This window comes from Tiliqua scincoides, chromosome 2 (genome assembly GCF_035046505.1).
Source record: "Tiliqua scincoides isolate rTilSci1 chromosome 2, rTilSci1.hap2, whole genome shotgun sequence".
NCBI lineage: Eukaryota > Metazoa > Chordata > Lepidosauria > Squamata > Scincidae > Tiliqua > Tiliqua scincoides.
Window position 1 is genome coordinate 145,352,278 of NC_089822.1, and position 27,601 is coordinate 145,379,878.

General features: G+C 42.4%; 1 protein-coding gene across 1 annotated transcript in view; it reads left to right on the forward strand.

Annotated features, from left to right (window-relative positions):
- MAP2K6 (mitogen-activated protein kinase kinase 6) overlaps window positions 1-27,601 on the forward strand; it is an 88,636-nt gene that overhangs the window by 51,169 nt on the left and 9,866 nt on the right. The window contains exons 3-10 of the mRNA XM_066615058.1: window positions 2,523-2,571; window positions 6,278-6,391; window positions 9,737-9,856; window positions 10,990-11,106; window positions 12,435-12,486; window positions 18,627-18,754; window positions 19,627-19,704; window positions 21,642-21,781. Coding sequence (XP_066471155.1) covers window positions 2,523-2,571; window positions 6,278-6,391; window positions 9,737-9,856; window positions 10,990-11,106; window positions 12,435-12,486; window positions 18,627-18,754; window positions 19,627-19,704; window positions 21,642-21,781 — 798 coding nt within the window. The remainder of the gene's footprint in view (window positions 1-2,522; window positions 2,572-6,277; window positions 6,392-9,736; window positions 9,857-10,989; window positions 11,107-12,434; window positions 12,487-18,626; window positions 18,755-19,626; window positions 19,705-21,641; window positions 21,782-27,601) is intronic.

Below are 27,601 nucleotides of genomic sequence, written 5' to 3' on the forward strand. Positions count from 1 at the left end.
AGTAAGTTCCACTATGTTCAATGGGACTTGCTCCTGGGTAAGTGCGCATAGGACAGCAGCCCTAGTTGCATATTGGTAATGTTCAGCAAGCTAGCTGTGTGTATGTGATTGCGTCCCTCATAGATACTATAAGTTAGTACAATATGTGTGTCATTTTTGGGCTTCAGGTTTACCTGGGCAGTTCAACATAGCACCTTCCATTCTTCTGCGTCAGACTGTAGTGTGACTGTTTCAAAGGAATTAGTTAGAACTCTTTGCAAAAAGAAGCATGACTAACCCTTATGTCCCAACATAAAGAGGGAATTTATGGCAAAGCTCAGCGTTGCTCACTTTCATCTTAGCTATTTCTGTCATGGATTAAGACAAGGTAAATAAAGTCTATTCCAGGTTGCCTATAAATAGAAGGGCATTTCTTATTTATGGAAAAGATGTCTGATGTTATTCATGGTGATCTGTTTCAGTGTTTTTCGGGTGAACTGTGTAATCTTCTATAGTCCTATTTATCTTGATAGGACTCAGAAGGAAACCTATTTTCAATTTACTTGTTGCCTTATTGGAAGGTGGGATTACAGAACATACTAATCGTTGCTGCATGGTATTAGCATGGCATGCTGCCCCATCATTTCTGTAGATAAAGGAAACATACTGCTGTGAGGGAGTGATCCATATACTGTACATAGATAAACCCTTTATATGTGGAAGCTCATACTGTGTAGCTGATTGCAGCTGAACGCAGTTGACTTGTTTGTGTAATGTGGCAAGTCTAATCAATCAGTGTTTGAATGTGTAAAATGTAACACTAGCTTTAGCTCTGTTCAAACATTACCTAATCATGGAGAATCTCTACAGTTAGGCAAGGTCTAGGAATATGCTGGCAAGCTCTAACCCATCTTCCATAGCTTTACCACCCCCCACTTTACCCAGGGACAGTGTTTGTCTGCATGGTTTGCCCCTGTGATTGTGAGCACTCATTTGCTAACTTTCATAATCCCAGGAGTAGCTAGACATTATATAACATCTAAATGTTGCTTTCTATTCCACTATTCCTTGAAATTTAGGAGTTAAGAAGGGGAACTCCAACAAAGTGTTGTTGTTCAGTTGGCTCAGTCTGGCCAAATTCCTGTGTCTGCCCCTCAGTTGTAAAAAGAAAGAAAAGGTGTCAGAAGAAATACCTGTGATTCCTGGGGGACCTCTGAGCAGCTTCAGGTAGCTTCAGGCTATTTTTTTAAGCCCTTTTGAAAGTTAGGATAGGCCCTACCATGGCACAGGTTTGGCTGGCAAGAACCTGGGATGTGGACGTTTGTGTTTGTGCCACACTTCTGGAACTGCTTCCTGAGAAGTCCCACCAGCACTAGCATACCTGGAGGGAGTGGTCAATGGGCGTAAGTGACACCAGGTGGCACACCTATTGGGGCACAGCTGCCATGCACTCGTCTCCCTGCTTCAGCTTGGAGTGGTCACCTGCTTCTTTTAAAGCAAAAAAAAAAAAAAAGCGGGCAGTCCAGTGATGCACAACCGCTCTGAGAGGCTGCGGGGGGCATGTCGCTTGGAGCAGCTGGGCTGCCTGTTTTTTTCCAAAGTGACCGCTTTTTTCTGAGCTACTGCCCACTTCTTTCAAAGCAAAAAAAGCAAGCAGGTAACACAGCTACTCTGAGTGTGCAGGAAGTAATTGTGGTGACATCATGGGTTGGGGGGACAGCATTTCAAGGGCTGGCCCTGGATTGGCACAAGCCCCAGGAATGCCACTGTCTGCCAGACAACTCCTCTTCCTGAGTTCAAATATGCATTAAATACTGTTTTATTCTGCAGGGCTTTTACGTATAATTTATTTCTGTTTTATCTGCAGCTTCTGTTTTATTTTGTTGTTTTAAATGTTGTCATACACCACCATGGGTGCAAGTCTGGTTTTTTTTTTAAAACCTATAAGGCAGGTGTGATTTTTTTTTTAAATAAATAAAAGCAAATAAGGACGTCCCACAGTAAGTTGACTTCACTGATGTTGTGGGGTCTTTGAGTGGTGATGGGGACGAGGACTGCATTCCGTCAGAGGACTTCTTTGTTATTCCAACCACAATATCATAGGAAGCTCTGTTTAAATCAATGCAGTATGCTCTTCTATAGGTCCCATATACAATCAAATGTTTATCACTGAAGGTGCTCCAAACTCTATGTAAGAGCATTTGCTTTTCACTGCTGCAGTGTTCCCTGGAGTCTTTTCCACTCGTGCAACTTGCAAAGAACGCTGTCAACTTTTACTTACTTGCCAAGGTGAAAGTGTCAGTTTACACAGCAGTGGAATTGTCCTTCCATCCGAACAACTTAAATTAATCTTTATCATAACTGTCTTGCTAAAGCGAAGGATGCCTGAGTTTGGTCAGTTTCTGGGTGGGATAGCACTTGGAAATGCCATCTATGCATTTCTATGCCTTGTGTTCTATGAAAGAAATGGATAGAAATGGAATGTGATAGAAATGGAATGACTGTGTCACTTAAGTTCTGAAGTATTTAATTCTATTTCTTAGGCCGCCTAGAGATTTGGATTCCAAAGCCTGCATCTCTATTGGTGACAAGGTAAGGTAGTTACAAAAAAACAACTTCCAAAGAATTTCTGGCACAGGGCTGGGAAGGAAGTGAATCGTAACAAGTGGTGTGGAAGGGACTTGTCCGATCCCAAAGCAATTTCAACTGTTTATCCCTGATACTGAACATTTAATCTATTAACCCATTTCTGCCCAGCCCACTGGTGTACTCATTTGATCCCTGTTGCGTATATACAATGTTTGGCTGAAATGGCTTAAGTCCAACACTAAAGTGTTTGACTTTTGTACCTTAGTTTGGAGTTGTTTGTGAATATTGTTTAAACTTTACTTCAAAGGTGTGTGAACAAGTGTAAGAGGAAAGGGCTTGCCTTACAGCATGTTTGCGACATTGTGTGTCAGCGGTAAGCCAGCGTGCAGGGCTCTGAATCGGGCCCTAAGATAAAAATTTCTAGTCCTCATGGTTATGGATATGAAATACTTATCTTTTTTTCTTTTCTTCTCTCTGTTTTGTCTGAAACTCTTCAAAAGCCAGAATATTAGTATCAGAATAAAGCATAATTGAGCAAGTTTTCTATAACTTAAAACAAAATTTATAAGCAGAATGTGAATGTTCGTGGGCCAAAATGTGTTTGAGTTGAAGAAAGAACTTGTTAGGGCACAGACATAGTCAAGTAGGGGAAAAAAATGTCCCTAATTAGAGAAAAGGCTTAGTTTATAAATCCCCTGCAAAATACTAGTTTTGCCTCTTTTTTTGGTGGCTCCTCCAATGACTAACTTACAGCCCAATCCTATTCACACTTTCCTGGGAGTGAAACCCCATTGACTCTAATGGGACTTAGTTCTGAGTAGACATGCCTATATAGGATTGGGCTGTGAGTTCAGTAGTTCCAGTTGCATTTCCTTAGAAGACAGTTGCAGTACTTTGAACCACTTTTCTAGCTTTTTATGTAACGCCCTTTCAGTGACATCTGCTTACTGATTATTAATAGCAGTGGTTGCTCAGTGGCAATATGCTTATGGAAAACCTCTGACCAGTAACCTTTGTGCAAACAGTGTTGTTCCCACTGCTGTAACCCATAGAAAGAGTTGCCTTCAGCCTTACTTTCAGTAGTTCCAGTATGAACAAGTGTTGGCCACTTGCGCAGCTGATTAGTCACCAGTATACGAAACGTGTCAGACATACCAACGGCTCTAATAGAAATATGACAAATACAGATAATTTGTATTGCTAACTTGTACAATACCTTTGGGAGTATATAAAGACCTGTGTGACTTCTGTGCATACAGAAATGCAATGTGTGACTGCATGGTGTGATGAGGATAAATAGTTTAACAGTTCCCTGGCAAGCAGGAGCTCTGCCTGGGGAAAAAAGCTGGCAACCCCAGAAGTGTTTCAAGCTGCCATGATTAGGTCACATTGATAATTGCTGTGGAAGACACTATTGTCAAACAGGTATTTCTCAGATCAGTGAACCCCTGTATTTACAAATAGCTTAGATTATCTCCACACTTTGTGTGAATGCTGCAAAGAAACCAGGGTAACACTAGTGTTTTCTGCAACGTAATGTGTAACACTGCCCTTAGAGCTGGGCTAGTGAAAGAGAAAGGTGAGGGATGTATGCTAACCAAGAACAATTTTTTACTAAGGAGGCAAAGTGAGGGGTTGTCTCATGTTCAGTGAACTTGCAAGACATCCTATTTCAGGCAGTATTGGTTAGTGACACTAGTATGTCACATGGAAATATGTCTTTTCCTTGTGCCTTGTTAAACCCATCCCAGTGACTAGACTTTGGGCACAAGCCTAACCAGGTCTACTCAGAAGTAAGTCCTATTTTGTTCAGTGGGGCTTACTCTCAGGAAAGTGTGGTTAGGATTACAGCCTGAGTGAATTATTTTATGGTTCTGGCTACATCTGGTAGGATGTATCTCAGTTGCTCCAGCTTTCTCCTTTGAGCATACTGTAAGGTACAACTCCATAGATGCATTAAGATGTTGAACTGGATGAACTTGTGTTCCTCCTGTCCTTGTAATTCTGAATTCAGCAGCTCTCCTTTCAGGGAGGCCAGTCCCTTTTATCAGAGTAATAGGAAAGATGTTAGAGTCAGTTAGAGGAAATACTTTTAACAGGGTTGAAGAACAATACAGCTGGGCAATAAACCTGTTTGAGCCTTTCTCACCCACTCGCACCTGACTTTGTAATGTGTTGATTTATTGGGAGTGTTGTAAATTCTTCACCATTTTATGGGTCTGTCTTCTGGAATTTTTATTTTCCCTGGTAGTTTTGAGTGGGGGGGGGGGGGATGAGAGAACCATCTGGAGTACAATGACCTAGTACTGAATCAAAGAAATGCCTATCTTGGAGTTCCTTTGTTGCAAGAAAAGCAGTTTCCCTTTGGTCCCAAGAAAAAGAGAGAGAAATATTCTGAAAGGAGCTCTTCATGGAGGCAGTACATTTGGTCTGGAAGGTGTACAAAGACATGCCCTCATAAACACCTTGGCATAGACTGTTTTACAGAGTTTCTTGTAGAGAAGAGGCCTGAAATTTAACTTGCTACTCATGTTGGTAGTTACCATTGTAGGAAGAAAGCTTTTACATCTGTTATTGCTTTCAGGGTACATGTGGAGGCCTATCATAGTAAACTATAGTAACTGCAAACCAAGAAGTGAGAACATGCCATGGGGAGATGGGAGTGTGCGAGCTTGAAACATCACCCTGGGACCCAACGTTACGATGTCTATGATAGTCTTTGACTATGATATCTGAACTAGACGACTGGTTGAAGCATATAGAGAGAAGAGGGATATGAATAATACATCCCCTTAAATCAGGAGGGAATTGCATCTGGAAACAATGCAGAAGTGTACCAATATATAACCTAATGCAGTGGTTCCCAAACATTTCAATGCTGCAACCCACCTTGTCCACCGTAGTTGGTCACAACATGATGCTCCCATGGTGCTGCAATGTCTTACTGGGAGGCCCCAGAGATTGCTTGTAGGTCTCACCAGGTCCACGACCCACTCTGTTGGCCTTGCAGGGCTCAGAATGGCCGGCAAAAGTGTTTGGAAGTTATTTCTAGTCAAATTGGAAGTTGCATCTGCAAACTGGAAGTAGCTTTCAGTCATTTCCATGGGCCATTCTGAGGCCCACGGACGCCAGTAGAGTAAACCACAGGCCTGACATGACCCGGGAGCAGCCTCCAGAGCCTCCCAATAAGGCATTGTGGCACTATGGGGAGCACTGCATTGCAACCCACCACACATGGGAAAACGCTGACCCTAATGTGTGAAAGTCTCACAAGTATCTTTTTTTCCGTTGAGTTTGTATGTGTATTTCTCAAGTGTACACGTTTTTCCTTACCCCGTGTATATGTGGAAAAAGCTTTTAAAAATGTTTGATCAAAATGCATTAGAAAATTCAAGTGATAGGGAATCCAGAAAGACCCACTAAAATGCTGTTTAGTGGGGTAAGACTACACTTTCAAAATTCCTCACTTTAAGAAATTATTAGTTATACGGGTAAGTGAGGGGCCTTTATGGTGTCTTTCAAAGTGTCACTGTCTTAATGAAATCCACTCAACCACTTTAGAGAAACAAGTCCCTGTTCATACTTCAGAAGTATGCAAGAAGAAAATTCAAGGCTAAGGGATCAATAGATAAGTTCTTATTTGTTATATTACAGTGGATAGCTGCTGTTTGGCACCTGATGATATTGTCTTGACTTTATTCCTTCATAGAACTTTGAAGTCAAGGCTGATGACCTGGAGCCAATATCAGAACTTGGACGTGGCGCTTACGGGGTGGTAGAGATGATGCGGCACATGCCTAGTGGGCAGATCATGGCAGTGAAGGTAGCATGAAATTTTGTGGCTTCTATGTGTATTCATTAATTTTCCACATCTGCTCTCCAACCCCTTTCAAGCTATTGCTCTTCTTCAAAACTGTTCAATATGCCCTAGAATGCTTCAAGCTTTTGTTTCTTGTAGGAGAAGCTAAAGTTACCAAAATGTGATTTGAACCAAATTGGGGATTCATGTGCCGCAAGCTTGAATTTTCGTTATTCATTAAATATTGGGATGCACAATCTGGTTCATTTAGAAGATCATGCTGTAAAGAGACAGAACATCGGAAATATCGACTACAATATATGGAATATAGCCCAGCCATCACCATGTCCAAAGCACGAGGTTGCAAGCACGTTCGGTTTTCATTTCCACAGGCCATATTTCCATATTTAAGAATGAAACCTTACCTTTTCTCCACTTAGTTTTGATTTTCAAACAGGAGTGAGTTATAGGGTTGAGTTGTGTAGTAACTTTTGCCTTCATGCCCTACATTTGGGCTTCCTGGACCAATGGGTCTTTGGTCTGATCCAAGGACTGTTGTGTTCTTAACATTTGAATTTTCCAAAGCAACTTGTCTCTCTTTATGACAGTGCTCTTAAAAAGTGAAGTTGGTACCCTTCAGTATAGAAGGAAACCTAAATATTATTATGAGTTCATTTCTAGGCAGGCAGGCAATTTTTCACTAAGTGCAATCCTATGAATGTCTACTCAAAAGTTAGCCCATTGAGTTCAATGAGGCTTACTCCCAGGTAAGTGTGTATAGGATTGGAGTCTAACAAAGTAAGAGAAACAGGATTTACAGCTGTGTATATGACAACACCTTGTTTATGTATCTCTTGGATATTGTTTAGTAAGACATGTTTTCTTAAACTTTGTAAGCTGTCTTTAGACATGAACTCCAGGTGCACTCTTGACAGCAATCCTTTTTGGTATATTTAGTCCAGGGTGGCCAACCTTTCAACTTTGGGGCTCCTGGACCTTTAACAGTTGTGTGCAGGAGGGAATTTCAGTAGGTGCAGTTTGTTGTCTCACAGATGACAACTGCACCTACTGAAGTTTCCTCCTCTGCACAATTGTTAAAGGTCCAGGAGTCCTAGAGTCAGATGATTGGCCACCCCTGATTTAGTCCAATTCTTTAACACTTCTGTTTGGTTATGATATTATGGGCTTTGGATATTTGGGAGCAATCACCATTTTCTCTTTACGTGTCTTTTTGACAAAAGAGCTGATTAACCTCTGTGAGAATTTATAAAATGGTACAATCAGATCTCTTTTTATTTTGGATAGTCACACAGAATGTTCATACAATCAGACAGTTGTGATTGATGTTTATAACATCATCAGCTGATCACAAGCATTTATTTTCATAACTCTTCAGCTTATGTCCTGTACATGTTCAGTGAGTGCATGGAAGGTGTGGACTGTGTCTTCTGGCCATGTCCCAACATGAATTTGTGGGCATCAGGGCTATGACAATTGCAGGCATGATTAGTGGACATGGTCCCTGCTCCCAGCGCATTTGCCGAATGTGTGGAGGTGATCATCTGAAGAAAGCTCATATAATTCTGAAAATATTCTCATTTTCAAAATGTTGTGTTAATTTTATATGGTTGTCACACAAAAACATTTGATTAGGTTTTACATTTAAATTATGCAATATTTTAATTTTGAAATTTGATTTTTTTCTTCTGTTTCACATTCCCAGTGAGTTTTACTTCCTTACATATACTGATGTCCCACTGAAGTTGATTTCCCTACAAAATATAAAAACTCATTGTCATTTCCTTCTCATTTCCTTTTGAAAACTCTTTGGAAAAAAATAACATGGGTCTTTGCACCAGAACTTTTTCTTGTCCCCAGCATTTTGGTCTCTAAGGATATAAGAGAGATGGACACACAGATATACATTCAAATGTATATATTTGTATATCTCGTTGGCTTCAACTTAATAGATCACTGACAAAAGCTCTTTGAAAATGATAGTAAACTTGGTTTGTCCCCTCCATGGAGCACGCAGAGTGCTCCTTTCTTTCTATTTGTTCCACAGTGCCAAGCTACTTAAATTTCCAGCTGTACAGTAAAATCATAGTTTTAATTTGTTGAGTTAAATCCTGCTGCAGGAGGACATGTATAGGGAGACTCCAGGGAGACTTGCAAACAGAGAGGCTGGAGAAGTAGGTAAACTATGTTAACCACGGTTTACTTGGTTCAGGTGTAATTGTTAACCATGGTTAATGCAGCCTATAGAAATGGACTTTCACAACCTGGTGTGCAAGCAATCCTTAGCCCGGGTTTTAGTTTTCAGCCTTAACCATGGTTAAGCTTTATGCTTGTATAGAGCAAATTGGTTGGAACTTAAGCTGTACAGAATGCTCAGTGCACACACAGGCTTTCAGGGTGATTAGGGTTTCTTACTTCAGTATTAGAGACATTTATATACTTGCAGTAGGGGTACACATTCATAATCTCACGCAACTGTTTCTGACATGGAAATAAATGGGAAGGTCCTTGCTATGTGCTTCAGAGGTGCTGCAGGTGCAAGGAGCTACAAGATTGGGGCAGATGGAGTTTGCGTTGCTGAATCTGGGCCTTTTTCAGTAATCACTTTCTCCTAAATGTTCTGCCATCATGATCAAGACTATGATGGCAGAATAGAGAAAGGGAAAAAAAGGAGAGGAAGAGAAAGAGAGAGATGAAAAAGCACTTCTGTAATAACAATCATCCTTTGCCCTTCTATAGCACCTCACATCCGAGGATCTCACAGTGCTTCCCAGACATAAATTACGCCTGTGAGGTAGGTAAGCGTTATTATCCCCATTTCACAGAGGCACAAACAGGCTCTAACAAAAACCTTCAAAGTGGCCTCTGATTTTGGGGGCCTATTATGAGAGACTTGCAGTCTAAGCCTATGTATGTCTACTCAGAAGTAAGCTTCACTGATTTCAGTGAGATTTTCCTGCAGGTAAGTGTGCATAGGATTGCAGCCTTATTACTCAAGTCCACAAAAAGCACCAGTTTCTCTGGAGGGGCAAGAGTTCAAAGCTCACCAGGTCACTATCTCTGCAGGCTTAATTTCTGTGGCTGCAATCAATTTTTAGCTCTTGAAATTTACCTGAGGTTGGAGGCTGTCTGCTGTAACTACTTGGTCAGAGTGATTTGTTTTTGTTGGTTAAGGAGGACTGTAAAGAAGAGGTAAAGCTGCCTTAGAAAAATGGAGACAGCGCTGTTGAAACTTCCCTGGTAATTGAGCCCAGTGATGCGACTCTTGTAACTTTTGTGATCATTGAGCTGCAACATTTCACATGGCTGGGACACAGGGGAGTGAATACTAACGCCAGGTCTTTCTTCCAGCGAATCCGTGCGACAGTGAACAGCCAGGAGCAGAAGAGACTGCTGATGGACCTAGATATTTCTATGAGGACAGTGGACTGTCACTTCACTGTCACGTTCTATGGTGCGCTGTTTCGAGAGGTATGGCATCCTCCCTCATAATTGGGCAGCAGTCCTTTGCAGGCTTACTGAGGAGCAAGCCCCACTGAATGCAGTGGGATTTGCTTCTGAGTTAAGATGCATTAGGCTGTGCTGTGTGTATATCTGAAAGGCCCTCAGGCAATATTAAGATTGGCAGTGAGCATGTGCTCACAGGCCTGGTTCTTAAGGTATTAACAGAAAGGCTTGCAGTCTGCCTTCTCACCCATCTCAATACTGAAAAGCATAGGAGAGCATACTTAAGGCCAGTATACGTAGTTTCAGTTCTCCTTTTTGTACACATAATTAAATAGATAAAGTGTGATAAAAAGGTGAATTTTTTCCACTTCAGTGTGTTTTTATTGAGAAATTGAGATTCTAAACTCTGAAACAGCTAATAAATGATTTCCTTTTCCTCCATTGCCCCCTTTCCTCCTCCTCCTGCTGCAACACTTCTCTCTTACCCAGTGCTTCCTTAAAAAAAAATCAGATTCTGTAAAACAGGAAAGGAACTTTTAGTACCAGAATTCAGGATGGTGATGATTTTTAATTTGATACGTTACTGGCATGAAAAGATTGCCAGAGACCCTGAATATCCTGCTTCTGATCCCTTTTTTGTACAAATTAGAATTTGTCTGGAAGGTGGAACTCACATGAGGTATATTATCCTTGAAATAGCCCTTCTGACAAGTATTGTGCCTAACAAATATGTTCCCTTCATCAAGGAAGCTAACCTTGAGGCCCTGATGTCTTTGTGGTCAGAGGGAAGTAAACTTAGAGATGTGATGGTAGCTTTTTAGAAAACAAACTATCCATGAACTGAGAATCCCATCTTATTTACAGTTCATGAAATGGCAGGTTAACTTGTGGCCTAGATTGGAAGTTAAACAGGAGAATGAGAGACTACATTGTCTAATTTTTCTTGTCCTCCATTGTTGGGAGACATTGATATGTGTATTCCTGCAGGTCAAATACTGTGTATGATGGGAAAGGAATTGAGAGATGAGTGCAGTTTTCTTCAAGAAAGGAAAAAAAATAGGGAAGCTATGGAAGCCAATGCACGTGTCTTGAAGGTGGTAGTTGGTAGATGAAACTTGATAACCGCTATTCTTCCCCCCCCACCCATGTTTTCCTAGGGAGACGTATGGATCTGTATGGAACTGATGGACACATCACTGGACAAGTTCTACAAGCAAGTCATTGACAAAGGCTTAACGATTCCTGAAGATATCCTAGGAAAAATAGCTGTCTCAGTGAGTCCTTTTTTAAAAAAACAAAATCTTTTTCCAGAAGGATTAGCACTGTTTCCATCAATGCAATGGGATTAGTTTAGTCCTGTGGTTCCCAAAGTTCTCCTCAGGAGGAGGGAACCACCTAAGTGCTTGTGGGGACAGGGGGATTGCAGCGATGTGATCCCCAGGATTGTGCTGCCGCTGGGGAAAGGGAGGGGGTTCCTGGCTTACCTAAAACCAGCAACAGGGTCTGGGGGTGTGTGTGTGGGGAGTCCTGCAGACACATCTGCAGGGTCCACCAAGCCTGGAAAATTTAAAAAATGCAGTCGGAAGCCATTTCCAGTTTCGCAATTGGAAACTGAAAGTGAATTCTGATCACGTTTTTGAAAATTTTCCTTGCTTGGGGAGCCCTGTGGACATATCCACAGGGCTCCTTGCACCCCCGACCCCATTTCTGGTTTCAGGTAAGTCACCAACCCCCCCCTTTCCCCAGCAGCAGCATGATCATGGGGATCACATTGCTGCAACCTACCTGCCCCCACCCTGTAAGGGGCCAGAGCTAAGTGTTTCCCTGGCATGAAGCAGCCCACATCTGTCCCATCTGCTATAAACAGTATGAAGTTGCAAATGAAGGAGGAAGAGAAACAGCCGCCTCTCTAATAATTTATCCTTGGTAAGAATTAGCCATATTCCCTTGAAGCATCCTGAAATAACTGAATGGGATGGCAGGCAGAATTTTTGACATTACCCTTTTTCCTACCCCCAATGTGGAAGGAAGGTTAGGGCCAAACTATTTGTGGTGATTGCCTTAGGAGTGGTGAGAGACACACTCGCATGGACTATTTTTGTGACCAAAGTCTCGGCTAAAGTGGGTACATTGGGGGTACATCTTTTTCTTCCCTTGAAAAGAGGGCAGCTTGCAGGGGAGGATCCTGGCTGTTGTGAAGTTTAACCCCTTAGGAACAGAGTAGAAGTGGTGTTTAGGGAGACATGTCATATATGTATGTATGTGGAAATCAGCATTTGGAGGGGCTTGGAATTCTCAGATTCCCTGGAATTTAACCACTGAAGTTTCTGACCCTGGGAGGTCATTATCTCTTTATTTTGTGCACACTGCTAAGGGTAGCTGGAAGAAGAGCAATGAATACTTTGAATCACTTTACCACCCTGATGCCAGACTGCAGGCTCAGCACTCCCCTGTCTGTTAATTGCCAAGTTGTCTGAGACCTAGACTGTCTCCACCCGTTAAAGATGAAAGGATTATGAACTTGTGACCTAGATTCTGCAGAAGACAGTGCATTAGTACTACTTCAGCCAATGACAGCTCACACTCGTTCCTTGTGTTTCAGATCGTAAAAGCGCTAGAACATTTACACAGTAAGCTATCTGTAATTCACCGAGGTAAGTATTGCCAGTGTGGCTGCTGTAACAATTACTGATTTGTGGGAGGATGACTGTAGAAGAGTATTGTGGGCCAGTTAAAATTACACAAATGGAAATAAATTTTGTACTCCCTCCCTCCCCCCCCCCCGGTTGCAGAGAGTACATTACACCAGTGCACCAGCTGATGTACCAGCTCCATGTTTCTGAGGCACATTTCAATAATAATAATAATAAACTTTATTTATACCCTGCCCTTCTCCCTAAGGGACCCAGGGCGGCTTACAACATGTTAAAAACAGATTAAAAAACATAATTTAACAAATAGATAAAAACATATTAAAAACACATTAACAGATACCATAAAACAGTAGTCGGATAAAAAGTCAGATAAAAAGAGCATAAAGCAGCAGATCGTAGAGGAATCAGGCCTGTAAAAATTACTAAAAGATGTAAAAAAGGCCAGGAACTCAGAAGGTTTGTTTAAACAGAAGGGTCTTCAGGCCTCACCGAAAAGTCTCAAGAGAGGGAGCCATTCTCAAGTCAAGCCATTCTCAACTTGTGACCTAGATTAACAAGACTGCAGCATTATAATTTTTATTTAACTCTAAGACCAGGAATTCTACCTCATTGTTTTCCATAAAAATGTTTATCTAGCAATTTGTATTCTGTCTTTTTGCCCCAAAGAGGCCCCCAAGGAGACTTAGAACAATGGATGATGATAATCAATAAATGAAAACCTTCAAATAATCCAAAATAATTGCCCAAAGTGTCACTGAAATGAGAAAGAAAGAACGGAGACCAGCTCAGTTGAGAAAACTAACTGAAAACCAGGGAAAAACAAATCTGATTTGAGGATGTAATTTCACAGAAATGCCTGCTTAAAGAAAAAGGCATTTACTAACCATCAAAATTTCCAAAGTGGACCTCTGCTGGCGTGCTGTGTAATGATTAGTGGCACAGCTATATGGTGTGGGGGCAGGAGGATGATGAAGGAAGGATGCAACAAAACAAATTTATTCTGGGGATCATTAACAATAATGGAGGGGGGAATGATGGGAGGGAAGGAGGAATCAAAGTAAGACAGTGCTGAGCTAAACTTAAGAACATAAGAAGAGCCTCGCTGGATCAGGCCAAAGGCCCATCCAGTCCAGCCTCCTGTATCTCACATTGGCCCACCAAATGCCTCAGGCAGCATACAACAGATACAACCTGTGTCCTGGTGCTGTCCCTTTCATCTGGCAATCAGAGGCAGCCTACCTCTAAAACCAGGAGCTTGTACATAGTTACCATGACTTGTAACCCATGATGAACTTTTCCTCCAGAAATTTGTCCAATCCCCTCTTAAAGGCATCTAGGCAAGATGCAATCACTACTTCCTTTGGCAAAGAGTTCTGCAGACTAATTACACTCTGAGTAAAGAAATATTTTCTCTTGTCTGTCCTAACTTTCCCAACACTCAACTTTAATAGATGTCCCCTGGTTCTGATGTTAGGTGAGAGGGAAAAGAGCGTCTTATCTTTTGATCCCCTGCATAATTTTGTATGTTTCAGTCATGTTCCCCTTCAGGTGCCTCTTTTCTAGAATGAAGAGGCCCAAACGCTGTAGCCTTTCCTCATAAGGGACGTGCCCTAGCCCAGTAATTTTGGTTGCTCTCTTTTGCACCTTTTCTATTTCCACAATATCCTTTTTTGAGATGTGGCGACCAGAACTGGACACAATACTCCAGGTTGAAAGGGAAGGTAAAACTCCAGAAGGAGGTTGAAAGGGAGGTTGGAAGCTAAAACTCCAGAAGGAGGTTGAAAGGGAGGGTAAAAAGAGTCCAATCTCTCCAGAGTGCCTGGAGGCTGCTTAAAACAGTAATAGAGGCCCAGCAGAGGTGTATACCGCAAAGAAAGAAGGGTTCAACTAAATCCAGGAGGGTGCCCGCATGGCTAACCAGCCAGGTTAGAGAGGCTGTGAAGGGCAAGGAAGCTTCCTTCCGTAAATGGAAGTCTTGCCCTAATGAGGAGAATAAAAGGGAACATAAACTGTGGCAAAAGAAATGTAAGAAGGTGATACGGGAGGCCAAGCGAGACTATGAGGAACAAATGGCCAGCAACATTAAGGGGAATAATAAAAGCTTCTTCAAATATGTTAGAAGCAGGAAACCCGCCAGAAAAGCGGTTGGCCCTCTGGATGGTGAGGGAGGGAAAGGGGAGATAAAGGGAGACTTAGAGATGGCAGAGAAATTAAATGAGTTCTTTGCATCTGTCTTCACGGCAGAAGACCTCGGGCAGATACCGCTGCCCGAACGGCCCCTCCTGACCGAGGAGTTAAGTTAGAGGTTAAAAGAGAAGATGTTTCAGACCTCATTGATAAATTAAAGATGAATAAGTCACCGGGCCCTGATGGCATCCACCCAAGAGTTATTAAGGAATTGAAGAATGAAGTTGCAGATCTCTTGACTAAGGTATGCAACTTGTCCCTCAAAACGGCCATGGTGTCAGAAGATTGGAGGATAGCAAATGTCACGCCTATTTTTAAAAAGGGAAAGAGGGGGGACCCGGGAAACTCTAGGCTGGTCAGCCTAACATCCATACCGGGTAAGATGGTGGAATGCCTCATCAAAGATAGGATCTCAAAACACATAGATGTACAGGCCTTGCTGAGGGAGAGTCAGCATGGCTTCTGTAAGGGTAAGTCTTGCCTCACGAACCTTTTAGAATTCTTTGAAAAGGTCAAGAGGCATGTGGATGCGGGAGAACCCGTGAGCATTATATGTCTGGACTTTCAGAAGGCGTTTGACACGGTCCCTCACCAAAGGCTACTGAAAAAACTCCACAGTCAGGGAATTAGAGGACAGGTCCTCTTGTGGATTGAGAACTGGTTGGAGGCCAGGAAGCAGAGAGTGGGTGTCAATGGGCAATTTTCACAGTGGAGAAAGGTGAAAAGCGGTGTGCCCCAAGGATCTGTCCTGGGACCGGTGCTTTTCAACCTCTTCATAAATGACCTGGAGACAGGGTTGAGCAGTGAGGTGACTAAGTTTGCAGACGACACCAAACTTTTCCGAGTGGTAAAGACCAGAAGTGATTGTGAGGAGCTCCAGAAGGATCTCTCCAGACTGGCAGAATGGGCAGCCAAATGGCAGATGCGCTTCAATGTCAGTAAGTGTAAAGTCATGCACATTGGGGCAAAAAATCAAAACTTTAGATATAGGCTGATGGGTTCTGAGCTGTCTGTGACAGAACAGGAGAGAGATCTTGGGGTGGTGGTAGACAGGTCGATGAAAGTGTCGACCCAATGTGCGGCGGCAGTGAAGAAGGCCAATTCTATGCTTGGGATCATTAGGAAAGGTATTGAGAACAAAACGGCTAGTATTATAATGCCGTTGTACAACTCTATGGTAAGGCCACACCTGGAGTATTGTGTCCAGTTCTGGTTGCCGCATCTCAAAAAAGACATAGTGGAAATGGAAAAGGTGTAAAAGAGAGCGATTATGATGATTACAGGACTGGGGCACCTTCCTTATGAGGAAAGGCTACGGCGTTTGGGCCTCTTCAGTCTAGAAAAGAGGTGCCTGAGGGTGGACATGATTGAGACATACAAAATTATGCAGGGGATGGACAGAGTGGATAGGGAGATGCTCTTTACACTCTCACATAATACCAGAACCAGGGCACATCCACTAAAATTGAGTGTTGGCGGGTTAGGACAGACAAAAGAAAATATTTCTTTACTCAGCGTGTGGTCGGTCTATGGAACTCCTTGCCACAGGATGTGGTGCTGGCGTCTAGCCTAGACACCTTTAAAAGGGGATTGGACAAGTTTCTGGAGGAAAAATCCATTATGGGGTACAAGCCATGATGTGTATGCGCAACCTCCTGATTTTAGAAATGGGTAATGTCAGAATGCCAGATGCAAGGGAGGGCACCAGGATGAGGTCTCTTGTTATCTGGTGTGCTCCCTGGGGCATTTGGTGGGCCGCTGTGAGATACAGGAAGCTGGACTAGATGGGCCTATGGCCTGATCCAGTGGGGCTGTTCTTATGTTCTTATGTAGGTGTGACCTTACCATTGATTTGTACAATGGCATTATAGTATTAGCTGTCTTTTTCTCAATACCTTTTCTAATGATCTCAAGCATAGAATTAGTCTTCTTTACTGCCGCCGCACATTGGGTCGACACTTTCGATGAGCAGATATGGTAATACAGGTCATGTCTTGTTATCCACTGGGGTTCCATTCCAGTGGATTAAAAAATCAGTAGATACCAGATCAGGGGAAAATAACTTTAAAGACCCACTTCCAGGTTTCTTACTCTTCCGTTGCCACCCTAGAATGCATTGGTATAGATGGTATACCACATTCACCCACTAAATGGGGTGAATAATGGAATGAAATTATAATTATTCAATAGTGCAAAGGTAAGAAATGGGATTTTAGTGCTTTTTTCCCCTTGTAACAAGGAAATCCAGTATCAGTGGATGCCAAACCAGTGGATACTGAGGTACTACCTGTTTGTCTTTCTAGCCATTTTTCACAGCAAGACCCTGAGCATAAGCAGTTAGAGAAGCCATGAGGAGAAACGAGGTCCATAGACAGGAAGAGGGAGCACATCACATTATGAGTGAATGAGGAAAGGAGGATGGATGCTGGGAAACAGTGGGTTTCCTAGAGAGACCTGGGTCATGAACATGAAGGACTAAGGGGGTGAAGGAAGAGAGAAAGGGGAGGAAGTTTGGAAAATAAGCTGGGAAAGGAGAGGGAAGGGTGCCTCAAATTCAGACCATGATGAAAGGCTGTGGTTGGAGAGTGGTTCTGTGTCTCTAAAACAAGGAATATAGGCTAGGGGTCAGTCTAGAGGCAAACAATGAATGGAAAACTTTTGGAGAATGGAAAGCTTTTGAATCCTCTTCAAGGATAGTCTTATGTAAAGCATATTGAGGTAGTCAGTCTAGACCTGGGGTGCCCAACCTTTTTGGCAGGAGGGTCACATTATCTCTCTGATGCTGTGTCAGGGGCCGGGGGGGGGGGGAAATAATTTACATTTTAAATTTGAATAAATTTACATAAATGAATATATTAGAGATGGAACTTATGATTGAATGAAGGTCTTGCAATAACTCAAGGCCTATAAAAGGCCTTGCACAAAGCAAGTCTGGCCTTTCCTTCTCTGCTGCTGCTGCATCACAGATGTAAACAGCAAGGAGTGGAGGGAGCCCTCGTCCCACAGCTCTCACAAAAGGTTGAACAGTTGGCTGTCATGCTGAGAGCAGTTGTGTCGGGCCAGTGTGGGCTCCAGCAAGTCTCCGGAAGGCCAGAGGCTTATTGGAGACTGGGGGCCCCCTGCGGGCCAGATTGGGAGTCCTTGAGGGCTGCAAGTGGCCCCAGGGCCGGGGTTTGGGCACCCCTGATCTAGACCATCAAAATAGACATGTGAGGTGTTCTGGGTGCCCACTCAGGAGAAAAGTGGAGTATAAATTGAATTAATGAATGTGGTGAGTAGTCTTTGTATCTCCTGTTGCAGGAAAAATTATTCTTGCCAGTTAATTGCTATTCCGAGTGGAGGTAACTTTATTGCAGTGGGCTGGTGTAGATGCAACATGGTGTCCCTGCTGTGACAGTTAACTGGGAGTCTACTTGAATATGCACAACAGTAGTTTCTCTCCTCCTTAAAGCAAATTTACCCCCTTAATACAAATTCTTCTCCTTAATGCATGTCTTTATCCCAGACTCTGAAAACCCACCTCAAAAGAAACTCTGGCCACCATTAATTACTGCCAATATCTGTGTTACCAAATGTCAGTGCTTAATCACTGTTTCTGGCTCCTGATTTCTTAACAATGTTAGCAGGAAGCCAGACTAGCACCTAGACTTCATTTGTCTTATATTAGCTTTCCCTAAGCTTTAAATATTATCCTATATAATTTTTAAGTAGCTTTGGTTGGAATGCATGTTAACCTTAGTCTACAACTCCAGGGGAAAAAGTTAAAAGTTTTAGATTAAAAATGTTGTTAAAAAAATTGGCATCTGGCAATTCTGAGACCATAAGCAAAGGGCATGCTGCTTCTGATGCCCTCTGGTGGTAACAACTTTTATCTACTCCAGTTTTCTCCCATGATCCACTGCAAACAGCCTGCTTTTTAATGAGTGTTGATTTCTTTGTGTCCCCCCTTGCAGATGTCAAGCCCTCCAATGTGTTGATCAATACATTAGGACAGGTTAAAATGTGCGATTTTGGAATTAGTGGTTACCTCGTTGACTCTGTAGCCAAGACGATGGATGCTGGCTGCAAACCTTATATGGCCGTAAGTGCAAAGAAGCAGGAAATCTTCGCTGCAGTCTGTCCCATTACTTACTTACCTGATTCTTTATACATTTGCGGAGTAGGTGATTGTGAGATTCTAGTTTCTTCAGCTATTTCCAACTAGTGAGATTCACAAAGTTCTTAATTACCGGATTCAGAATATGAATTTGCTCAGGTCACAATACTCTGATGTTTTACAAACTGGACATAATCCCCCTGAGAAAGTCTTCTATAGTATGGAATATAAAATAAAAGTTTGCATATTTGCAAAATGTGCTTTTATTTTAGATTTAATTTTTTGCCTGTGTCTTGTTCCCTAATTACACACCTCAGTTGTAGTTGAAGGGTGCCTTTTAAGGCTCTAGTCTAGGGAATTGTGAGGAAGACTAGGGAAGCTTTTGATCCTTCAGAACAAGGAAGTAGAGCAATCCCTGAGCTTGTCTGACCAAGCACAGGGAAGCTCTGTCTTCTTAATGCCCTACAGTTGAGATACAAGCTCTTTATACGCTCTCCTCAGAAGCCCACTGAGGCAGGTGGAAAGATGCCAAAAGCATCAGTGTTGCATGTAAACTTGATGTTCATATGTTTGGAACTGTAGAATAAGCATCTAATTTGCATGTAAACCTGAGGCTTTGGGGAAGGAAAGTTCAGAGGGGAAAAATGATAAGTTGTGCTGAAAAGAATATGCTTGATGCCTGCTTCTGTGCTTTTACTACAACTCTACTAATGGAAACATCTAATTTGCATTTAACACCAAGGCTTAGAAACATCTTTGAACTGGCCCAGGGTTTTAAAACACCCCCCCCCCTACACACACACACAAAACATACGAATGCACTGTATTTTAATGTGTTTTGTCTTTCCCTTTCCCAGCCTGAAAGAATCAACCCAGAATTAAATCAAAAGGGATACAGTGTTAAATCCGATATTTGGAGTCTGGGGATCACAATGGTAAGAGTGTTGCATGTTCTTTGAGCCTGTCTAGGTGGTCCACTGTCTTTTTGAAAAAGGCATGAAGTGTCTTTTGGGTAGCTTGAAGGATGCTGGGGGACAGCTGTGTTGTGGTGGGTTGGCTTTCATACAGCGTTGTCATTCAGGTGAACAGCGGCAATCCACCTACCAATCAATTGCAATTTTGGTTTATCAGTCACCTGCTTAGGGCCCAGGTGGGAAGTCTTTGCTTCTCTATATGTCTGACCGTTGGTCAGGTGGCGTTATTCCATTGTTGTTCTAAATTGTTGCATGGTTGTTCTTGGTCACTTAAAGGAAAAACGTCTAGGCTACAAAAAAGGAGGATAGGATCCAGTGCATACCATTGCCTCTGGATCCACCCTTTCCACAGTCACCCCACTCTCTGTTCCTCCCCCTTCCTCACCCAGTTTCATCCCCTCCCCTGTTCCATCCTATCCTGCCATCTTACCTGCCTTGGTGGGTCCTCCAGGATCCACCGAGGCATGTGGAAGGGCTCTGACCTTCCTTCTGGCATTCCTGCAGTGTTGTACTCTGCATGCTGCTGAAGCTTCCTTTAGGGCTGCTTTACAGCAGTTGCTGCTAGCAGAATGCACATTCTGCTGGTGACTGGGCCTAGTAGGGCTGGGCCATAGGTTTTCCGGGAATATACTTTAAAAGCCTCTGGTATATGAGAGATGTGGCAGAATAGTACTATGTTGCTCAATTTTTTCAATTCATAGGCAGGTTAAAACCAAATGTTAAGACTGAACAGTGAATTTAACTTTATTGGTTTGTTTTGGTCTCTCTTTAATTTTGATTTTGCAACTGAACTCTTGCAGGGCTGAAGTTGCATCTTTAAATTGATTTGCTGAGGTCTTTTTAACTTTTAATTTCCTTATTTTCTTTGCAAGGAATGTGGGCTTTGTATAACAGCACAGTTTACCTTTCTCTCTTTAACAGTCTAGGCGCCTCAATGAAGGTATAAATTGTGTTGAGGTGCAAACTGGTTAGAAAGGAAGCAAGCTGTTAGGAGACACGCAAGGCTCAGAATGCGGAGAAAAGTGTATTGGCTATAACAGTGGAAACTTGTTCCTAAAGTGATAGAGAGGCTATATTTGGCTTAGCTAGGGTTGGTCAATTAGATTAAGGACAGGGTTTATTTCCCTCTTAAATAGTTGTGTAGGAGATAGAGGAATTCAGCAAGTGCAGTTGTTTTCCTGCAAGGGACAGTAAAGTTCTGCAGAAATGTTAGTCTCCTGTTTTCCTGTGCTTCTGATAAATGTTAAAGAGAGTGGGTGGTGTTATATGTGTATGTTTATGCGTATCATTTTGTGAACTGGAAGAAATCCAGTGCCCTGTGACAATGATTTGTCTCAATCTTTGGTGCTGTGGTAGGGAGTTCGCATTCAGAACTATATTAAGGTTTCTATTGGCAGGCTGGAATAGTTCTGTGCAGAGTGATTAATCCCCTTGTTGCAACAGCCCTCATCGGTTGGGTAAGGCTCTGTTAGGTAGGGCTCTGGCATGGTTTAGTTCCTCCCCAGGCATTTTGCATGTGGCACAAACCAGCAAAACTGGCCACATACATTGCTGCTTTAGGATATTCCAAGGGACTTGCTATCTCCAGAGACCTGCACATGTCTCCAGAGACCTGCACCTCAAATAAGCTCAGTGTTTCCAAGGTAAAAGGGATGGGGAGGAGAGGAAAGAGGAACTGATTTAACTGTTCAGCTGTTAAATCACCATAAACTGGAATCCAGTGTAATTTCTGACACTTTCCAGAAGATGGCAGCATAACCTAAAATGGATAAGAACCTTTGTTACTGGATATTGTGTTTTGTTTTGTCTCCTGAGGTGCTTTAGGTACTGATTGCTAAAACAAAATGAAGGCCAAGGAAAGTTATCTTGACCTCTTGCTGTCTTCTTCCCACACTCAGATTGAACTGGCAATCTTGCGGTTTCCATACGATTCTTGGGGAACGCCATTTCAGCAGCTTAAGCAAGTGGTGGAAGAGCCATCACCTCAGCTTCCAGCGGACAAGTTCTCAGCAGAGTTTGTTGATTTTACCTCACAGTGGTAAGCATGCCCTCTCCTCTCTTATCATGCTCAGGGCTGGGTGTGGTGTTTCACTTGGATAGGATTCATAAATGGCTTCCTTTTAAAGTGGGTGGCACTTTGGCAAGAAGAAACTGGAACTTTTTGGGCTGCTCCCTTCCCACTGCCCCACAAAACACCTCAGTGTGCAGGCAAAAGGCAGTCACAGCTCTGTGGTAAGCTGGAAACTGCAGTGCATACCACTCGGGGCTTAATTAATTGTTTCATCAAGACTTTGCTCTAGAAGTAACAGAGCTTGTCCTTCGAACATGCAATATAAAGGGAAGAGCCTCTATGGACAACAGAATGCTTTTTCTCATCACTGGAACTCAGCCTGTGTACATGTGACTGAACCAAATGCGTATTCTCACCCCTGTAAATCTTGCTTCTGTGTCCCTCCATCTTAGGCCTCTCTTGTGCCAAAGTTTAAATTGTGAGTACTGCAGGGCAGGGACCTTTAGTATTATTCACTATTTAGCACACCATGCACACTGAATTCATTTCTCTGAATCAATAAAGTAAAATCTATTAGGAATCATAACTAGATATCCACAAATCTGACTTGAACCCTGGCACCTCTCCGTTTATAAAGTAAAAACAGATGGTAAGCACATTCCTTGTTTTGTGCTTAGTTCTGCAATTCCATGTAATAGTTATCTTGCTTGCGAGCTTTTGCATGTGCTGATGACCCCATTCCCCTGCAATGTGCATCTAGGAAGACGTAGCCAGTTTCCCAGGGGGAAGTTTGTTTTTTCACCGCCCTCCCTGACAGAAGTATTAGCAGCATACTTTACTGCTCATTTGGAGTCGTCCTGACCCCTAGTGATGAATTTGATACTAGTACAGTGGGAAATTATTGTCATTCTCCAGTAGGATCTCCATGTCCCTCTTAGTCCTAACAAGTGGGTAGCTCCTTCCTCTCAGGTAGGCAGGTCAGAGTCTTTTGTTCCTCCTGAGGGAAGGGGCTGCCTGGACTCCCCAGACTGACCTAGCCTTTTGGCAAAGCAGGACAGTTTTAACAGGGAACATTTAGGTCTAGGAGGCAACTGGTAAAAGCCCCTATTTGGCCTCCAGAGACTTTTTTGGTTTAAAAACCATGCAGGATAGGAGCAATGGACATATGGTCAGCCCACCCTGTTCTCTTTTGATCTTGAGGAATTTAACAACAGGCAAACTTAAATTGTCTTCAAGAGAACACGGTGAGCAAGAGCATTGTTTTAGTCCACTAATTACTTGGGGGACACACTCGCATCTTTTAGCAAACACCCACCTGTGGCCAGTGCGTTACTAGGGTTTGTGTCACCTGGTGAGGGAGGCCAGCACGTCACCCCTGTGATGAACCCCCTCCCATGCAGTGGGTGGGGAAACACCCCTAGCTGGTGGGTGTGGTGATGTACCATTGCCCTGTTCCTTCTGGTTTTTTGGCTATAATTTTTGATAGACTAGAAATACTTCAGTGTGGTTTGTTTCATTGCATCCTGCATGAAATTACACATCGATTGATATATAACAGTGGTTCTCAAACATTTAATTCTGAGACCTACTTTTTAGAATGAGAATCTGTCAGGATCCACCAGAAGTGACGTCATGACCGGAAGTGACATCATCAAGCAGGAGAATTTTTAACAATCCAAGGCTGCAATCCTACCCACACTTACCCAGGAATAAGTCCCATTTACTATCATTGTTATAAACATATATACAATAGCCTGTTAAAAGTACAGGTCTGTAACATTTCCCCAAATGCAGTTACATACCATGGTAGCGTCAAGTCTAATATATTAAAAAAAAATTGAAATGAATGGGGGCCCACCTGAAATAGGCTCATGACCCACCTGGTGGGTCTTGACCCACAGTTTGAAAAACAATGAATATAGCATGATAGTATTATTCAAAAAAAACCTGAAGATTTTAAAAATTTTAGCCAGTAGTAGTGTCACTCCCCCATGCGCATCAGCCGGTGCAACCCGCACCAGCCTAGCTATGCCACTGTCTGTAACAGTGACGTTGTGAAAGTAACAGCGTTGTTTTGAAAATAAACAAGGGAAACATGCACGGCAGGGAGGTAAGCCTGAGCTTTACATCAGCCAATGTCACTTCCACAGAACTTCTTCCTGTGGTAAGACACATGTGTCTTGAGTGAATGTTCCTCAAGAATTGCTTTCTGTGGCTTTCTAGAAACATTGCATTGACCTCCAAGTGGTCTGTGTGGGAAGTGACACAATGTGTCAGAGTTCTAGACCTTATTTCTATGAACTTGAGGGTTTATACAGGGTTTCTGTCTGCCCCCTTCCCATTTTTCCTAGTCTTCCTTTTTTTTAAAATAACTCCTTTCAGTAAGAATTTTCCCTTGGTAAAGATATTTTTGAAACATGTTGGGAACGTACCAGTTGTCAAAGATGCCTTTTTTTGTGGTGGATTTGCAGCTGTTTTTGATTCCCTGTTGTTAGTATGTATGCTTATTTTAGTGTGTGTGTTAGTGGCTCTGTGTTTTTAATGCTTTTTTATTGTTTTGTTTTTTTCTTATTTTCGTCAATTCTTTTTAATTTTTCATAAACCTCATTGAGAGGTTTCCCTGAAGGGGTATAAATAAATGAACAAACAAATCTCTCTGAGGGGAAAATGCCATTAAATGTCATGGAAAGGAGGCAATTTGACATATTACCAAGTAGGTGGAATGTGACGGAAAAGCAGAAGGTTGTTGGAATAGACTAGAGCAGTGTAGTTCTTTGGGTCCTGAGGACTTTGTAAAAAAAAGTGGACCTCCTGTTAACATTAAAATGAACTCTTTGCTTTCCTCTCTTGCTCAGCAGTACCTGGTGGTATTCCTGTTTTTGTTATTTTTGAACGCTTTCCCCTTTACTACCCATTTAGAATCACTTGGGAGCATTCTTGTGACAGGCCCTGCAGTGCTGCCCTCTGCTTAACAAGCAGATAGGAAGGAAGAAGATGTTGTGTGATGGCCAAAGAAGTCCTGGCAGTTAGTATTAAAAAAGACAACACGAGCATTGGAGTTTGAAGGCCAGCTTAATGTAATGACCATGTGGGTGGTGGCTGCACAAGCTCCAGTGTAATCTGTGATGAGATGCAACCCTCCTTCCAGTGTTTTGGAACTATTCTTCTGTTTGTTTTAGTAATTTTTAAGCCACCTTTTACTCCTTTCATGTACAGTGTTAAAAACAATACAAACCATTTAAATACAGTTACAACACTGGAACACAGTGCTAAGACAGACCCAGTAATCCAGCAACAGAGCACCCACCACTACAGTAAAACTGGATAGTTTTTAAAGTTGAAACCAAATTAAAAACAAACCAGATCAGTCAGTAGTAAATGACTTCAAGAGGACTCACGCTGACACCCGTACAAGCAAATAGGATGCTGGGTGAACTTCTCAATAAGTGCATTCTGTATTGTGAGTGACACCTTTACCAACTTTGTCTACGTGAAAAGGTGGCATTCGGAGCTGGGCTTCCTTTAAAAATCTATGGTTTTGACAAAGTACTTATGGGAGGAAGTGGTAAAGCTTACAGTTCCCAGGCTAAAGCTCTAAACATTCTGGTTAATACAAGCACTTTAAATTGGTGTGTTTGAACTGAAAGTAGCCAACCAGTGTAGGTGAGTCAAGCTATGAGTTATGTGCCCTCTGCTGCTCATTCATTTGACAGAAAGTAAGACACAGCTGTCTGTACCAGTTGCAGCTTTGGTGCCATTGTGAAATGCTGCTCTGTGTTGAGTGACTTGTAGAAGTCTAAACTGGAGACTATGCCAAAGCATAGCTGTCTGAGGCTAAATCCTGGAAATCCAACAGGGAATGCTGCAGCCAACTCGGTAACCGAAGCTGATGTAAGGTCCTCTTGGTCACTGCTGCCACCTGAAAATTCAGGTTGATTCTGGGTCAAGGAGTACCCCCTGCTTAAGAGATTAAATGAAGGTGCCATTGTATAGTCATATAAAAAGAAGCATTTTTAAAAAGGAAAATGTCTTGCTCTTATCAAAAATTAGTGTCGCAACAGCACACACACGAAAAAGGTTCTATTGTGTTTGTGATCCTTTTCTGCCTACTGATCCTGCTGGCATATCTTCCAAGTATGCTTTCCCCAATTTCTCAGCCTTCAACTCATCCCTGGCTGTCCTGCCCCCCATTGCTCTGTGTGTGTGTGTGTGTGTGTGTGTGTGTGTGTGTAAAAATACAGTCTGGCTTCAAAATAAATAATTAATTAAATCTGAGATTTTTTCATGCTGAACTTGGATTGGCTTCAATGCAGATTAAAATATCAGCTTTGAATAATCATACATACTGATATGTGTACGAATGAATCATTGGTCTTTGTTATTACACAGCATAAGAGTTTCCATAAACTTGAGTTCTGAGATGATGCAGTGAGAGATAGGCAGGAAGTATCCCTTCAGTAACCATCCTCCACTTCCCCTGGGTTCGGCAAATCCCAGAAGAGGGTATGTTTACTACAGCTGATTATCACACTTTTGATTCTCTCAGTGTGACATTTTACACCTCCTTCCCTTCTCCACCAAAGCATGCGTACGTGTCAAGATCTTTTTCAAGTAACTCCAAGCATCTTCCTCATAATACCCTGCCAGGAAGTGAGCTGCTATTACATCCTGTCTTCAAAGCTATTTTCTGCAGGATGGAGACTGAAATAAGAAATCTTTCACTCATTCACCCCACCCTCCCGTCCCAAACTAACTTTCCCAGTCACCCATTGTAGTAAAGCTGTTTACAGAAAGAAAGAAGCTCCTTAGGTGCATCAGTAATGCTAAATTATATGAGCTGTCAAAGGACTGAGCAGATCAAAAGTATAGGAACGCAACCTGCAGTGTTCTTTGAAGCCAATAAAGAAATGCCGGGTACATCTGCTTGTTCTGTGAAAACTGTAAGAGGGCATAGCTACGCTACAGACATCAAATGTTCATTGTATTCTCCAAAGAATTCTCAAAATTGTAGTTTGCTGAGGGTACTGAGAGAGATGCCTTGCAAAAATACAGTTTCCACAGTTTGCCTGCCCAGTGCTTGCTTTGCTTAGCCTTGCTTTCCTTAGTTTTTTCTCTCCTGGGATAACCGCCACTGACAGGGAGGTTATGGAATCTTTCCCTTTGAAGGTTTTCAAGGAGAAAAAGTTTCATGTAAAAACCGGACAGTACTCTGTCAGGATCAAAGATAACTTTAGGTATTCCTACCACAGCCCAAGGGGCTGAACTATATGTAGTGTACTTAATTCCTGCCAACTCTTGGAATGGATTTTATGAAGGAATATAAATCTCAAAAATAGCTGCATCCTATTCATCAGTGGTGGCTTAATATGTACCCTGTTTGCAAACAATGGTGTGTGGTATATGTTGATTCCATGCAGCTAAAATTCATTCAATTTTCCTGCTTCTTTTTTATCAATACATTCCCAAAGTGACTAAGGGTGGTTATAAAAATGAGAGTAAAATTTAAGTCACTGGTAGGACCAAATCCTATCCAGTTTTCTGCAACCATGGCAAAGGGAGTGTGCTTCACCCTGTGGTGGCGGGGGGGGGGGCATCATGGAGGCCTCCTCAAAAGAGATTGTTTGTTCGCTCACTTTGGGGCTGCATTGTGGCTGCATTGGTGCTGGAAAGTTGGATAGGATTGGATCCAAAGAAAATGATCACCGTCAGATTAAAAAAACTCAATAGCAGGTGGTGACATTAGCTCTTATCCCAGCAACTTTTGCCATTTTCTCAAGGTCATCAAGTCAGGCTTTTGCTCAAACAAAGCAAGCAAAGTGTCTTCAAGATGTTTTGTCTTCTGTTCTA